At 42.7% G+C, this 15,688-nt stretch overlaps 1 protein-coding gene across 1 annotated transcript in view; it reads left to right on the top strand.

Annotated features, from left to right (window-relative positions):
- Positions 1 to 12,723, top strand: part of LOC102372642 (transmembrane protein 47-like) — a 24,331-nt gene extending 11,608 nt beyond the window's left edge. The window contains exons 2-3 of the mRNA XM_006025157.3: positions 6,575 to 6,715; positions 8,747 to 12,723. Of these exons, the coding sequence (XP_006025219.1) occupies positions 6,575 to 6,715; positions 8,747 to 8,928 (323 nt within the window). The 3' untranslated portion in view covers positions 8,929 to 12,723. The remainder of the gene's footprint in view (positions 1 to 6,574; positions 6,716 to 8,746) is intronic.
- Positions 12,724 to 15,688: the final 2,965 nt, after the last annotated feature.

Genomic DNA, 15,688 nt, shown 5'->3' on the forward strand with positions numbered 1-15,688 from the left:
ATTCCTGCACTGCTCCACGGGCAAGCCAGTCTGTTCCCAGGCAGCCCCAGGCTCCTTGTTGGCCCCAGGAGCCTGCTGAAGGTAAAAGTAGCAAGAGGCCCAATTCTTTTTTTCTATGTAGCCTGCCCACCTCTCGCATGGCTGGGGGGTGAGCTGACATCTGCATTGTTGCAATTTGCAACATTGCAACCTAAACTACATTGAGAGGGATGTAGTTTAGTTTGCAATGATGCAAACTCATTTAAAACCCCCAAAACACTTGCTGATGTACAGCGTGATGCCATTAAGCCACACAAAGTGACATTTTCATCATGCATACGTGGTAATAGCGTCACGTGTACAAGCTCCTCCAAGGAGAGCGAGCAGAGTTGTATGTGAAAAAGCCAATTTGTAGTTTACAACTAATGCTGTCTAATGGCTTTCTGCTTAGCCTTAATCTCTGTAGAACTGAGAGACCTTATTAGAGAAGCAAAAGGACCCTGGGAGAGATTTAAAAATAGAAATGGTGTCATTTCTGTCTAGGGTAAGACAGTCAGGCACCTGAGCTTCTGCTAAACTGTGAGACTCAAAATTGCCTGCATCAGCATTAAACCATTCCCAGTTCTTCTGAATCTGCCACACTCCTACCTGGAATTATTCTGACTAAAGCGCAGAGTACTGTGGATTTAGTGCATAAGCCACTGCTTCATGCTTCATGATGAAAATGCCTAATGACTGAAATGCCTAATGCTGGCACAGACGTCATCACTGCACATCACAAACTCATGCACAGCTCCTCAGTCTTGAGTGGGCACCAATAGAGCCATTACGCTTCATTCTATAAGAGAAAAAGCTTGCCAGGATAACTACACTGGCACTCCTTCTTAGTGTAGATAGAGTATGTACTGCTTTTCTGGCATAGTTCAAATTTATATTAGTTTCCTGAATAAAGGAATATGTACCAGCCTATGGACTGCTCGGCCTGTGTAACTATATCTATCTGAGGGCTTTTAGTGATATAAAAGGGTCATCCAAATCACACTCAAACTGTACCAGAAAAAATTGCTATACTCCTCAGGGACTGAACTTGGATTATCTGAAGCTCAGTGTAATGTCTTATGTTGAGAGCAGGGTCCCTTGCAGACTGTTCATGCCACAAACCCCCAGACTTGAGACATAAGGAAGCAACTTTGTCCTCATGTTTGTAAAAAGTCAGGGAGGTGCTATGAGCTGCTTTGGGGCACGTAAACAGCAGGCTCCTCACAACAGAAACAATCTGCTGCAGGCAGCCGGCAAAGGGCCAAATAGGCCTGTACCGAGCTGTGAGGAGTCTGGTTTATGTAAATGATGCAGTAGTAGGCTCTTCAGCCTCTCCCTGCTGTGCACCAAAGTTCCCAGAAAACAGACTAGTGTTTCCTGAAGTAACATAAGGAAACCACACCCCCACCCCATCACCCTCTGGGACTGCTGCTCCATCTGTTTTATGCCAGCATGGGTCTGAGGGAGTTTAGGACATAGTCATGCTATTAACTGCTAATTAATAGGAGCTCAGGGAAGGTCCTTTGTTGTGATGACAAAGGGCGAGTGAAAAGCCTGACATTTCCAGATGCTTCACTTGTTTGTGTTTTCACACATGCTGCAGCTTAGATTAGAATGAACTCCCAGCACAGGATTTAACCCCCCTGCATCTCTCCTTGGGCACTTTTTTATACCAGTCTGCCTTTTCTTCCTCTTGGGAGCATTTCCCTGTCTTATAAAAGACAGTGTTCAATTCACCACAGCCCTTCACCTTAAACTCCATGCAAAGAGGGCGTGAAACTACCATGCTGATCACCTAATGTTTCATAATCCAAATGGTAATTTCATGCCACCTACACTGGTGTATGTGACACAAGAAGTGGAGCAGTAATGAATTAGCCTTGCAAGGGTCTTGAAATAGAAGTTGTCACCCTGACATACTGGTGATTGGTAGTACAGGCTGGCCTATGAGTGTCACATTTTCTGCCCCACCAGTATTGACACTTGGTCAAGTTGACAAGAGTTCTTTTACATGTATATGTATATTGTGCAATCATCTGTAAAATCGGGAGGAAAATGAGGGAAGGAGGAAGTAGGGGGAAGGGGAAACAGAACAGGAAGCTGTATTTTCCTCTCAGTTTCAAGACGTTCTTTAGTTTCTCTTCTCAACAATATTAAGTGCAGAAAGCTGGGTAAACCCACACAGCATTATGCTTTGACTCCTGTAATGTCCCATAAAACTAGAGGCAAGATTCAAAAGGCCATGTTGCAACACCCTGGTTTTAATTCAGTGCTTGTCATAGTATGTCTTGTGTCCTCATGACAGTAAAGTAACTTCAGGATCCTGGAGAAGTAAGTTGTTTTCTATCCCTGTTCACACAGTTCTAGGTGAAGAGTTTAATATGACTGGCAGGAAGGTGGCATGGTTTGAATGTCTACCTGAGTTCTGCTCAAGTCCTAAATTTTGGCCAAGGGGTCTTTTGGAGAGTGGCACAGTGTTGGTACTAAAATAGTTTTGAAAGGCTGTTCCCATCCCTAGACTTGAGTCTGTCTCGCTTTGGGGTTCCAGTTCCTTGTTCCCAGCAGAGAAACAAGACGGCAAATATATCAGTTCTTGCTGAGGGATAGAATGACATCATCACTGTGATGTTGCAGCCGCATGTTACAAAGTAACATCTTGTGGTGATATAGACATGAAGAACTACAGTTAAAAGGTTTATCTTGGAGACAACTAGATCCGAGGCCCTGAATGAAGCAGATAATCACTTCATTTAATCGCTTTCTTTTGGCCTGATTCTTGAATACCACCATTGGAGGAGCAAATGTATAAAATACATGCAAGTACAACATACTTCTGAATTTTATAAATGTCTCATGTAGACATCAGACAGTGTTGACAGCAAGAGAAGAGCTGGGCTTTTTGTGGGAACAGCCTGGGTGTTGCCTGCCTGAGGAGAGAGAACTAGCAAGTTTGAGAGCATGACTGACTGCTTTTGGAGGGGAGAGACCACCAAGATCCAATCGTTTTTGGTCTTGGAGCTCAAGGCCTGCCCTGACTCTAGCTCTGCCACAGGCTTCCTGTGACCTTTGACAAGTCCCTGAATCTCAGTGCCTAACATCCCAATCTGGAGACTGGAGATAATACTAGTCTATTTAAATTGCATGTCCTTGAGGACGTGTCTACTTATGGTGGTGTAGCGATGTGCTACCTCACTGTACGGCGACATAGCAATCACATAGGTCTACACATAATCACCAGCTCTACGTCGTCATAGCAGCACACCCCCCGGTTATAGTGGACCACTAAAGTGACATAGCAGTGAAATTGAAGTGTGCACTGTGCACAAAGCACAGTAACCACCCGTACCATACCGTGCCATGCGTTAGTACTTCCAGAAGGAAGTACTAAAGCACAGCTCTATAGCAATGTTGCCATACAGCAGTGTGTAGACATGCTAGGACAATAGAAGTGCCACACAATATATAATTATGCTACAAACTATAGTATTTTTTCATCCTAAACTTCTCAAAACATCCAGAAATTTAGGAACTGATCATTAGCTATATTCATGTCCACTGTAGAAATGCAGCCCCCTCCGAAGTAGGTGGCAACATCCTTTTTAACAGTGAATAACAACATTACTCACCAGTGTCACCATAGGAGGAATTATATGCTATCCAATTGAACAACCTCATTAAAAATTTGACCAGTTGAGTCATGCTGAGCTACAAATGCAGACATTTATTTAGCAGTGTTGTTGTAGACAAGATGGTCCAGGGAATAAGTGAGAAACAAGATTTCTTCCATGATATGTTTTATTGTACTAACTATATAGTTGGGAGAAATGTTAGGCAAGCTTTTGGGCACAGAATGTTCACCTCTAGATCTGGGGAAAAAACAGGCTAAGCCAGAACACTATACAACATGGAAGATATCAACATTTTCCTTTAAAATGGAAAAATCACGACATGAAGGAAAACAGTGCTATCTATTTCCTAAGCTTATGTAGGAAACAAAACATAAGCCCAAGAGGACTTAATGGGCTAAATCCTATTTTACTTTACATGCCTAAATGGCATGTACACAGCTTTTTAACTGTACTTTTTGGTACTTAAGCACAGTTTAGGATTCTGTTCCCCTGTGACAAAACAGGGCATAGGCCCTGTCAGATATGAAGTGGAGGAAAAGGAGGGCCCTCTCACCTTCTAGCCCAACAGTTAGGGCCCATGGCATAATAATGGGAGGCTGAATGGGGCACCAGTCAAAGGAGCTGATTCAGAGGGTGTGCCAGAATGAGAGCTTCTGGGGAATCTGCATGGTGGCGGCAGTAGCCAATGTGTAGGGTGCCCACTGCAGTCATGACACAGGGATCTCACATGGCAGCAGTAGCTGCCATGATGTTGGGGGGCCTGAGTGGCAATGGCCTTGGTGGTGGTGATGACAACAACAGGAGCAGCACTTACCCTCCCAACAGAAGCAGCACTTAGCTTTACTGAGCATTAGTCTAATTTAATGAGCAGTAAAGCATCACCATCTGCACATGTGCAGCAATTACTGAGCAGTATATTAGTCTAAAGCATCATTTTCTAGTACCTGTAGATACAGGTACTAGAAAACGGACACATTATCTAATGTGCTGTACTACCCAGGACAGCCCAGGTAGCAGGGGGCCACACTGCTGCCTGGCTAATTGCAGATCTCTGCAGGGCAAGGGAGAAAGCTGTCCCAGCTGGGCTTGCAACTCTGGGACAGCTCCTGGCTCCCCTCTCCCAGGGCTCAGGACTAATCCCTGTGCCCCTACCAGCCCTGGCTGGCATCAGGGTTAGCCTGGAGCTCTTCCTGGGTGCTGCAGGGGAGGAGCAGCCCTGGACTGGGCTGCTCCTGTCTGGCTCAATCTGCTCCTGACATGGGCTCAGGTGTAGCTGTGCGCCTGGGAGCACTTTCATGAGCCTGAATTTTCTGCACAGAAAATTCAGGTGCATCAGTTACATGTGTAAATGCACCCCCATAGTCTATCTTATGAGAGAAGTCTCTTCCAGTCATCCTCTGGCTCGAATACAAACAGTAAGATCTGGAATGTACGACTGCATCGGTGCAAAATTCTTGCTGGTGTTAGGCAGAATTGTGTACCTAAATCTAGGGCAATATAAGCTCCCAATATAAACTGCTGCACTCCACTCAGTTGTACAATGACTGAATGGTGCCAATGTGTTTGAAGATTGGCCCTGTGATATAAGAACATAGCTTAGATTCCTCTTCTCTCCAACAGGGAAGCAAACCAAAGATAAGTACAGCATCCCAAAGTCCTTTTGTGCTGTCATCTGGCCATTTGGCTCTGACACCACCTGAAATAACAACAAATCCCAAATAACAAAGCAAAGTCAATAATTTTCCAGCAAGAGTGTTTCGGGCCCTTTCATAGTTCGTTCTCTGCAGCAGATGTTGGCAGCAGAGACAGCACTGTGGTGAACAGAAGGGCTGGGAAGGTTCAATACACATCTCTTCTAAATGTAACAAATTGCTGTGGGGTGTCTGGAACCTGATCTAATAGCATTGTAAAAGGAAGGCAAACTCCCTAGATTCCATCAGGCAAGACATTGTGGAACTACAGAGATATTAGTGGCTGACCTTGAAAAAAGTTATATTTTCTTTCTGAAGTGATTTTTAGGAATGGTACATTCACTAGTTTGACTTATTTAAAGGTAAGATTTTTAAAGTTATTCTAATTGTTTCTTTATAGGGAAAAAATAGATGAGCTTAGTCTCAAGGATTTTAAATGTGTTATCTCTTAGTAAATCTACACAAAGTACAACTTGAATCACATGGGACCAAGTGCTTAAGATGAAACAGACATGAAGGTCAAACTCACTGCTGGTGAAAAAGGACTTTGCCACTGAAGTACAGTAATTAGAAGTTAGAACTGTCTGGTTATAAATTGTATCCATGGCCTTCTCAGCAGAAAACAAAATTGCTGTGTGAATCTTTCAGGTTTCTGAGGGTTCTCCCAAAAACAAGCAAGTTCTCAAATTGGGCTATAAAACTCAATCCTTCGGAAAACTCAAACTCCTTTGGAAAATGAATCCAAGATACAAGGCGTTAAGGGGCATCTTAAGATGACTGTTTCCTTTCATCCTTGTATTATTTTCTAAGTATTTCTCATAACTTATCTTAGTCACAAATAAGGATGGACTTTCTTTAGCTTTCCTCACAAGACTGTTTCTGCAGCCATCCAGCAAAGAATATGATAACTTGGTACTTGATTTTCTAGTCCAAACTTCCAAGCTGTGTCAAGCTAAGGATTCCTTCCATAAGTTTTTTTGCCCTTACCACGAAGGATTTTCTTTTTTTAGAAAAGAAAACGTTAACACTTTGCAGTATAATGTGTGATGCTGATGCAGCATTTTGAAGATATGAAGTACTATAAATGGTTTGGCATTAGCTTTACTGAAGATCAGAGGAAAATCCAGGCCATGGGTGCCAATATTTGAATGTCTACTCTCGCTCCTTGATGGTACAATAATATGTTTTGTCATTGATGAGTATTTTTCTTCCCAATTGTGTTCTTTCCCCTTCTAGACTGGCAAGTAGCTACTCTGGTGCTAATCCTAACAGCAGCTACCATTACCTTGTTGTCATTTCTTGTCTCCCTAATCTCCTTCTGCCTGGGGACCTATAGGCGATATTACAGAATTGTCGCTGTTCTCCTCTTTGCTGCAGGTAAGTTACTGCTCTGTAAATAGACTACATATTCATACTTTTCTTATTTTATGGGATAAACTCTCCTGGGTTGTGTTTTGTGCAACTGCACTAAAATCATAAGTCAGATTTATTGGCCCCAGAAAATTCCAAAATGGAATCTATAGTTTTATAGGATCCATGGAGTTGTGCAATGTGACTTAAACCCTAATGATCTTTTATACAGAAGTATGGCCTAGGGGCTCAGGATGGAAACCTTAGGGTGTGTACAGAAGTTGCTTTTTCACCATTTGAAGTACTATATTGCTGTGACTTAACAGAAGTGAATAGCTTTACACTTTAAAAATGGGTATAGCGCTTTAAATTAACCCTTGTTAAATGAGGTATTAAATTTGAAGTGCTGTATTTTACAGTACTTTAGCAACCTACAGTGCTTTAAAGAACTTCTGTACACTAGTCACATTTCTGACCAGTAGGGAAGCCCCAGGAAACTGCAGGGCACCCCCTGCCTCCTAGCCTGGAAAATGCAGGGAGGCTCAGAGGCCCCTCCACCAAACATTGTACTTTTGTCATATTTAAGAGTGCTGTAACTTTATAGTGCTATAAAAAAGTGCTTTAAATTATAGCTCTGTAAAACGTGCATGGAGCACTTTTATATAAATCCCTAGTATCTTGAGACCTGTAGTCTGTCAGGGCTGTATCTCTGCATTGAAGACCAACAGAAGTAACCATTTTATATATAGACATGAGGTGCAGCCCTCATACTCCCCTTGCCCATAAGATCCTTGGTGGTAGACTGTCCAGAATGTATCCCGCTATTAACAGCTGGCATTAACATATTCCCCGAGGAGGCAGTGAACAGCTTCACTTTCTATCATTTACAATCTCACCTACCAATCTCTGAGCCACGATAAAGCTACCTTAATATATAATGTATTGGAATATCGCTAGAAAATATTAGAAGGCCATGTTTTTAGATGGTGATTCTTGTTTACTTTTGACAAAAGTTTGATAAGGTTTCAGAGCATAATCAATTCCTTTTTGTGATAGTTTAGTTTAGGTTCCAACTTCCGTGTTACATGAATGAATAAAAAAACACTATAACACTTTCAGTGGAAACTGTTTGGAATACAAATTCCCTGAGGAATTTGCTTGTAAACCCAAAACCAACATCATGCCAGTGAACAGAAGTGACTAGAAAATAATTATGAACTAATACAAAACTGGTCAGTCTTAGTTCCATCCTTGGAATGAGTGAACATCACAGAGAAGAAGAAAGGAAACTATTAAATCCTTTTATAAACTCTACCTTAAATTAAAAATCTGACCTCTTTTACCTCATTAAAACCCTCCAATGGGTTTTGCTTGAGCACTTTTAGGCCACTAACTGGCTTTAAAACCAGCTAGGATAAGGATCTCAGCCACCACTTGTTCTAGTTTTGCACAACCAAATTTCTGACAGTTTTTGCTAAACCAAAAACATCCTCAGTTAGCCTCTGGCTTTATATAAATCAAACACAATACATGTCTGCACTAGGCTTTTAAATAGCACTGATTTGTAAACGTGGCTCTAGCGTACTTGTCTGGGTGGTCTGAAAGGGGAAGGGGAGAGGAGATATCAAGATTACCAACAAACAGATTCTTCTAATTTTTGAAGATTAAGTATTTGGGGCTTTTCTGAAGTAGTGAAGAGAGCTTGAGTGCAGAGTCCACTGAAAAGCGCTGGCAGGGAGTTCCAGCACAGAGAACATGTCCTAGATGGCATCAGCAGGCCACAAATGTATCAGAGCTGGTAGGAATGTCTGTTGATTTTTGAGGAAACTATGATACTGGCATCCTAACAGCTTGACAGGGCACTGTGATGAGGAAGATCACAACATTGGTGCAGCCCACATGGCCAGGCATGGTTGAAGGAAAGTAGGCTATGATACTTTGCTCAAAAACAGGCTGGGTGGAAGGATGTGTACTAGACCAATCAATTCAACAACAGCTTTTTAATTTTAGATTTTAACCAGATGACTCTTCCCCCACCCCATTTCCTCCTTGGCCTAGTGGTCCTGCAGGTCTGCGCTTTGATTCTCTATCCAATCAAATTCATCGACAGCAGCATGCTGAGGAGCTACCATGAGTTCAACTGGGGGTATGGCCTGGGCTGGGGATCTGCCATCTTCATGCTGGGTGCAGCCATCCTTTACTGCCTGCGCACAGACATTTATGAGGATGCCTATTACTAAGGCAAGCAGAGGAAGTGACTGGCCACATCATATCATTGAACTACTATTAGATTGACTGGACCAGAGTGGGAGGGGCAGGAGGGTAGGAAAGGGAGTTAGTGGATCCACAAGACATCGAAACACAAGCTTGGCAGCAAGTAGACAAAATTAATGAAAGGTGGACATGAAGATGTGGAAGTGGATGCTCATCAAGAGGTTGGGGAAATATGGAACAAAATGGGCTATAGCTCATCAGTCCTAGTCTGTCTCTCATGCATTTCCCTTCTTTTTTAACACAGGGAAGTAGCATGTCCTGCCTTTTAGAGCATGGCTTACATTGGTTAAGAGGGACATCTTTGCTTTTATTTTGATATATTTTCACATCCCTGGTGCTCTAGAAATAATATACTATTTGGGTCTTTTTAAAACTTATTTGTAAGGCACGAGTTGGGAGTGTAATCATTTGGTTTTGGGGAAGCTTTTAGATGAAGGCATGCAGAGTTTGCATCTCCTTTTGGGGTCTTCTCTGCATAATGTGTTCTGATGTGGAAAAGAATAAATTAAAGAACCTGCCACAGCCTGTATACACATTTCTTTCAGAGATTTTAATGGCTTGGGTGACCTAGTCACTGCAGGGTATGAAGAGAGGCCAGAGTTGAAAAGGTCTGGGATGTAAATAGGCATGAAGTGCAGATTAAGCTCTTTGGAGCTAACATGTGAAGCAGATGCAGCAAAGGGGTCCTGCAAAATGTTCATTCCTGAAATAATTTTGAGATTTGTAGCCTGAATTATTTTAGTCCATGTTGATCAAAGGACTTTTTTTCTTTAAAAAAAAAATCAGGGGGAAACCTGCAATCTGGTTTAATGGCAATTTAAATAGCATTGCCACAAACCAACGGAAGCACCCAAATTAGGACAGTTACTGCAAAACCTGTGTTGCCACAGCCCCACTGATATAAGGAAGTAGCAATTGGCAGGACATGAATTTGTATCATATTCATAAACCAAGGCTGAGTTGTAACAGTGCCCTCAACTAGAAGTGTAGGGTGTGTGACCTAAGCTTTTTACTATATTACAGCTAATGTAGGTCAGTTACAAATTGCTGTTTCCATGGATTTGCATTGCATGCACTGAAAATGTGTGTGGATTATTCCTTTTGAAATATTCCTGGTTAACATGCAATCCACGTCCCAAACAGTTTTCTTATGGTTTATGTCAGGGGCATCAAACATACAGCCTGCAGGCCAAATCCAGCCCACAGAGCCATATGATCTGCCCTGCAGGTTCATGTGCCAGCCCTGCATGCTGCATGTGGGCTGGACCCCATGCCTCATGTGCTGCAAGCTGCGCGGGGGGTTGGTCTGGGGTAGTGCATGCAGCCCGCACCCTGGACATCTGTCATGTGCAGTGCTGGGTCCACCCTGCACTCCATGGGCAGCATGCGCCTCATGCCAGCCTCAGGGGATGTGGGCACAGCAAGCCCCTGACCCAGTGCGTGCTGCATGTGGCATGTGGGGCTGTGCCCTGGACCACACTCCTGTGCTGCCTGCAACGCTGGATTCAGTTTGCATGCCGCGGGCAGTGTGCGCCTTGTGCTGGCCTGGGGGGCTGGAGCATGCTGTTTGCGGCAGACAGGCTGGATCTGACACTGTGGCTACTCCACAGGAGTCTCTGTCTCTGTTCAGCCCACAGACTGGCCCAGGAATGCTCCTCTAGCTTACAGGGTTGGATGAGTTTAACACCCTTGGTTTAAGTAGAACACTATTTTTAAATGGGCAATGTAAAATCAAAGTTAAATCATGCAAGGTAAAAAGTTCCTGTAGTTTCCCATCAGCTAACTGAAAGCCCAATTATCTACTATGAACCCGATTTTATTCCACCTATTCAGCCCCTAAGTATGATCCTATTCCACCTTGGAAAACTATTCATGACAAGATAGATGTGTCTTCCTCCTGCTCACTGCTTTTTGTGACTTAATTTTAAGGCTAATATGATGGAGTGTTAAAAAAACAGGCACATCAATATTTTTGCAGAGATCTGAGCCAGGTGGGATAGGACCACAGTTAGGCATTTAGGTTCAGTTGTATACCTAATATATGTAATAGGATCTGGGCTTGTGTGTGTAAATAGGAACTTGCATTCACTAGTTTTCATGAACAGTTTTAAAGGGTTCCTTGAAAACCCTAGTCCCACTGTAACATTACTAGAAAAACTACTCTATCAGCATTGATGCATTATTAATTTTTCACTTGGGAATGTGAGAAACAATTGCATATAAATCAATGCCTGGCAATATATTCAGGAGGTCCCCATAAGTGCTCACCAAATTCACTCTTACTGTGGCTTCTCAATCCTCATGGTCCACATGTTTAGTCAACTTCAATATTGTCCCCTTAAGATGAGTACAAAAAGGAGCAAAATTGGAACAAATGTGTTTTAAGTTATTTGACACTACACTATGGTAAAGCAAAGCAACAGCTCCACTGTGTGGCCAGAGTCAGAATCTGTACTATAAAATCAGTGCAAGTCATCAGTGGAGACCCATGCCAAAGGGGGCGAGGACATACAGGATAATATCATTACTACACACAGGATATATAACAGTGTTTGTTGCTGTGGCAACTGCATCCCTACAGCAGGGCAAGAAGAAACAGTCCCTTTTACCTGAGAGTCTTATCATCTAAAAAAAAAAAGAGAGACAAATGATGGAAGAATGGGATTCAGCATTGTTCAGTTGTGGTATTGCACCAGTTGAGAATACTGTGAGGGAAGAGGAATCCTGACAACGAACCTTGTGAATTTATTTTGACTTACTCTATTCCCCATAACTCTTTAAATTTCAGCTCCTAAAATTAATCTTCTCTACCCTCTTCACACCACCAAATCCTTACCTAAATGGCTGGCTACATCCTTGAACCTTCTATCCCAAAGTTAGTGATTCCCATTCCCACAAGTCTTCAGCCAAATGTCACCTGCCTTTTTTATAAAGGCAGAGAACAAGCTTTGACATGAATGTATTTCAAAGAGATGAGAGGCAGCTGAATAAGGATTTATGAATAACTGGGTTTCTGGTTTATGAGCCATATCAAAAACAAATTATTCTGGTTTACATGTCAAGGTGAAAAGCAAACTCCACCCCTCCAAATGTAAAAAATATGCTTTTGTTCCATATAAAACATTTTTAAAATTTGGCTTTGGGTTTTATTTTAAATTAATGGAATTAATGGAAATTTAACATTAAATTAAACATAATTTGGAAATGAATCAGTTTTGGTCAACATTTTTGAAAAAAAAATTACTCCCTTGAATTGTTTCCTTTTTTTTTGGCTGAAACATTATGATAATTTTAATGCAAATCTGCAAGTTGTTCAGTTGACCCAAATATGCAGTTTTCAGTGAAAAGAGTTGCCTAGCTCTGGTGAACAGTGTGCTCCTGGGCTCTTGGCCAGCAAGGCTCCTTCCACTCTCTGTTTTTCCTACTGCTGTCTTTGTCAGCATGAATTTGAGATGGCTTCATTATTTACAAAGAGGATAAATCTACCCTGACCAGCCCCAAACTTAAGACTTCTTAAAGCTGTTAGCAATAATGAAAAGATTGGGGCCACACCATGGTGTGCAGGGTTTTAGAAGTATGGATCTGTTTTAGCCATCTGATGTGCTTTGTGCTAAAGTGATGAACTAGGGTACAGAATTGTGTGTGATCTTAATTGTACATTTCCATAACCTTTTACTCTTGGTATTTTATCATTTAAACTGTGCTTTAGAATTAACTGGCTTTCTAGTGTTTTCAAAAATAAAATGCAATTTTAAAATGTCTATCCTCTAATTTAAAAAAAACCAAAACATTAACACCTGGAATTAAAGGTGCCATAGTAACAAAAATACCTAATACAACTTTCTACCTGGGAAGGATAGTTACTTTTTGAAGGATGACTCCCAGATCATTTACTGATTCAGTAATAGCTGCTAACTAGCACAGTATTGGTATATATTGTGCTCAATGGAAATGCATTAGTTGATGTCAACCAAAAACATAATTTTTTTTTGCGATTCCTTAGTTGGTCTAATAAAAGGTATCATCTCTGAACCAAGAGTTCTAGAGTTTTGCATTTCTTTTTGTCTCAGACCAACACGGCTCCCAAATACATCCCTGACCCAAATAAGTGGTGGTTTATCTAGTGTGAACTTCAAAGCTCTGGACTCTAAAGCAAAAGTTGCCAAACAAAGATAAAGGAGACATACTTGGTAGAAAGTGAACACCTGCCTGAAAACTGCTTGAGGCGGTGCTGCACTATGCAGATAAACCAGAGAATGTAAGTGTGACTCACCAAAAACAGATGCGGAAGCAAAGTTACTTAGAAAAGGTGTGGTTCTATTTCAAGCTTCTTCTCAACCCCCCTCCATCATTCTAATTCCTCTGCACAAGAACTAAGGAATGAATAACAGTGAATGAAATGCCTTACAACAAAGAGTTTGAGAGGGGAAAAATTCAAGATATTTTTATGTGCTTATGCTAAACTCCATATGATCATTGTGGATTTTTTTTTTAATTCTAACTTTTACAAAGCATTGTGTAAGCTTAGACAGAATCCCAGGGTTCCAGAGGGAGTTCTGGACTAATTTCACCTATGTATAATTGAGTTGCACCAGGCAGGTGATTTGATCTAGACCTAGAACTGTCTTAACTAGCCCAGAGAACATCATCCAGTGTATGTTGGGTTCTCCCACAGGACAAAACCAACATAAGTGCTCTCAAACTATCGTTTCTTTACTCTTATGAAGAGGGGAGGGAGGGCAGAAAACTGAAGGAAAAGCAAGGGCTAGTCCACTTCAGTCTACAGCAATGTTTCAACTCTTTTGGAACTGCTCGTAATTGGTGTTCAGTTGGAGCAACCTCTGGGTACATAGGTGCTTGGATATTATTGCACGCCAAGATGGAAGATATGGAAGAATCTAAATAAGAAGAATATGTGGCACGTTGAGAGAAGTGACCATTTGCACATCAGCCACCACCCAAGTCTGAGCATACAAGTCTGAAGAAGCCAGGTAGGTTTTGGGTACGGCAGAGCTTGTAACCTTGCCAAGGTCTGAGCGTAGGATGTACAAACACTTCCAGTTAGACCTGTTTAGTTGGAAAAGTCTCATATGAATCATTTTTTTCTAAAGACAGCAGTGCATTAATTTTTTTTACAGACTGAATGCCTGTCTAACTCTGAAGCTAGATTGGGAAAGTCAGCAGAACTCAGAAGTTTCCCCACACTCTGACAGGAGCTTGAGAGCATGGCAGATCCTCACCTTTACACCTGGGCAGTTTTTACTAACTTTCTGTGAAAGATTTTTGTGGTGCAATTAAAGTTCCCTAGAGACTAGGGAAGCTTTATTTCTATGGCCAAGAAAACTACCTCCAAAACTGAGTATCCACGAGGGCTAAAAGATAATCCTATGCATGTTTCCTTCATGAAAGGCTCGTGAAGGAAACAAGTGTAAAATTTCTGGGCCATACTTCTATTTAAAGATTGTATGATTAGAAAGCACTTCAGATTACAGTACTTCAGAAAGAGTGAATGATACCTATGCTTTGTCTCAAAGTCAGCTAGTCTAATTTACTTCCAATTAAAATTTCTCCTCCACCTAAGATGGCACGGGTGGACCATAGTACATGGACATTGGAATACACCAGGAAGGCTTTCATGGGTGGGAGGGCACTAAAATACAAACAGGTGGGAAAGCTTATCAGAGTCCCAGGGGAGAAAAAAAATGTCATATCTTCCAAAATTTTTTTTTCAGTCTTTATCAAGCTGAAGCCAGTTCCTTCTTGGTAGACCTAGGCTGACATGTGTCCTGTGGAAACCTGATATTCTCCCAGGCTCTGTAGGCTTGCTGTGAATTACTTTACAAAGAAGGCAGGGTAGCAATGCACCTTATAGACTAACTGAATCAGACATGCATAAGTTTTCCCATGCATCATCTCGCTCCATCACAGCCTATCTTAGAAATGCTTTGCCTGTGTTTTCGGTGAGCAGGACTCTGCCACTACAAAGCTTGTTTGATAAAGGAAGCAATTCCTCTTTATGCAAGGCCACACCTACCACCTTTGTCCGAGAACTTTCTCCCCTGCTGACTGGGACTCTCCTCCCTGCCTGGCAGGAGCAGGAGAATGGAGAAACCCTGGGTCCCTTCAGGTCTCTGTGCTAACAGACCTGGGTACGCTGCCTCTGCTGGTGATGGCCCCTGGCTGGACTCAGAAGGCAGCTAGAGAAGTACCTTTGTAGACTGGCTAAATCACACACACAGACACACACACTATCTCTCTCTCTCTCTCCCCCCCCCCCCTTAATCCCTATATTGCATTGTATTTATGGGGGGGCAGGGATGGAGTGTCACCACCTCCATGCCCCTGCTGTTCTGCGTCTTGCAGGGAGTGGGGGGGGGGGCTCCCCCACCCTCTGCCTGGTCCTAGGTGCAGCGTTGGAATCACGGCTGAGCGCCCCACCCTTGGAGCACTCTGATTGGCTATTTCCGTCAGCCAATCAGAGTGCGAATAAAACGTTACGGCCAGACAGACAGGCAGAGACAAACTTAGGCTTGTATAATAGAACTAGCGAACTGTCTGTCAAGAATGAAGGCGGGTGGGGGGGGGGGACGGGGACAGAGGCCTGCATCCCTCCCCCACCTCGGGCCAGGGCCGGTTCCCGCCGCCCCACCGCCGCTTCAGGCTGGGACCCCCCTCCCCCTGCTAATTTGGGTCGGGGCCAAGCCCGCTCCCTGCCTCCCTCCCCCC

This window comes from Alligator sinensis, unplaced genomic scaffold (genome assembly GCF_000455745.1).
Source record: "Alligator sinensis unplaced genomic scaffold, ASM45574v1 scaffold619_1, whole genome shotgun sequence".
In the NCBI taxonomy this organism is placed as follows: domain Eukaryota; kingdom Metazoa; phylum Chordata; order Crocodylia; family Alligatoridae; genus Alligator; species Alligator sinensis.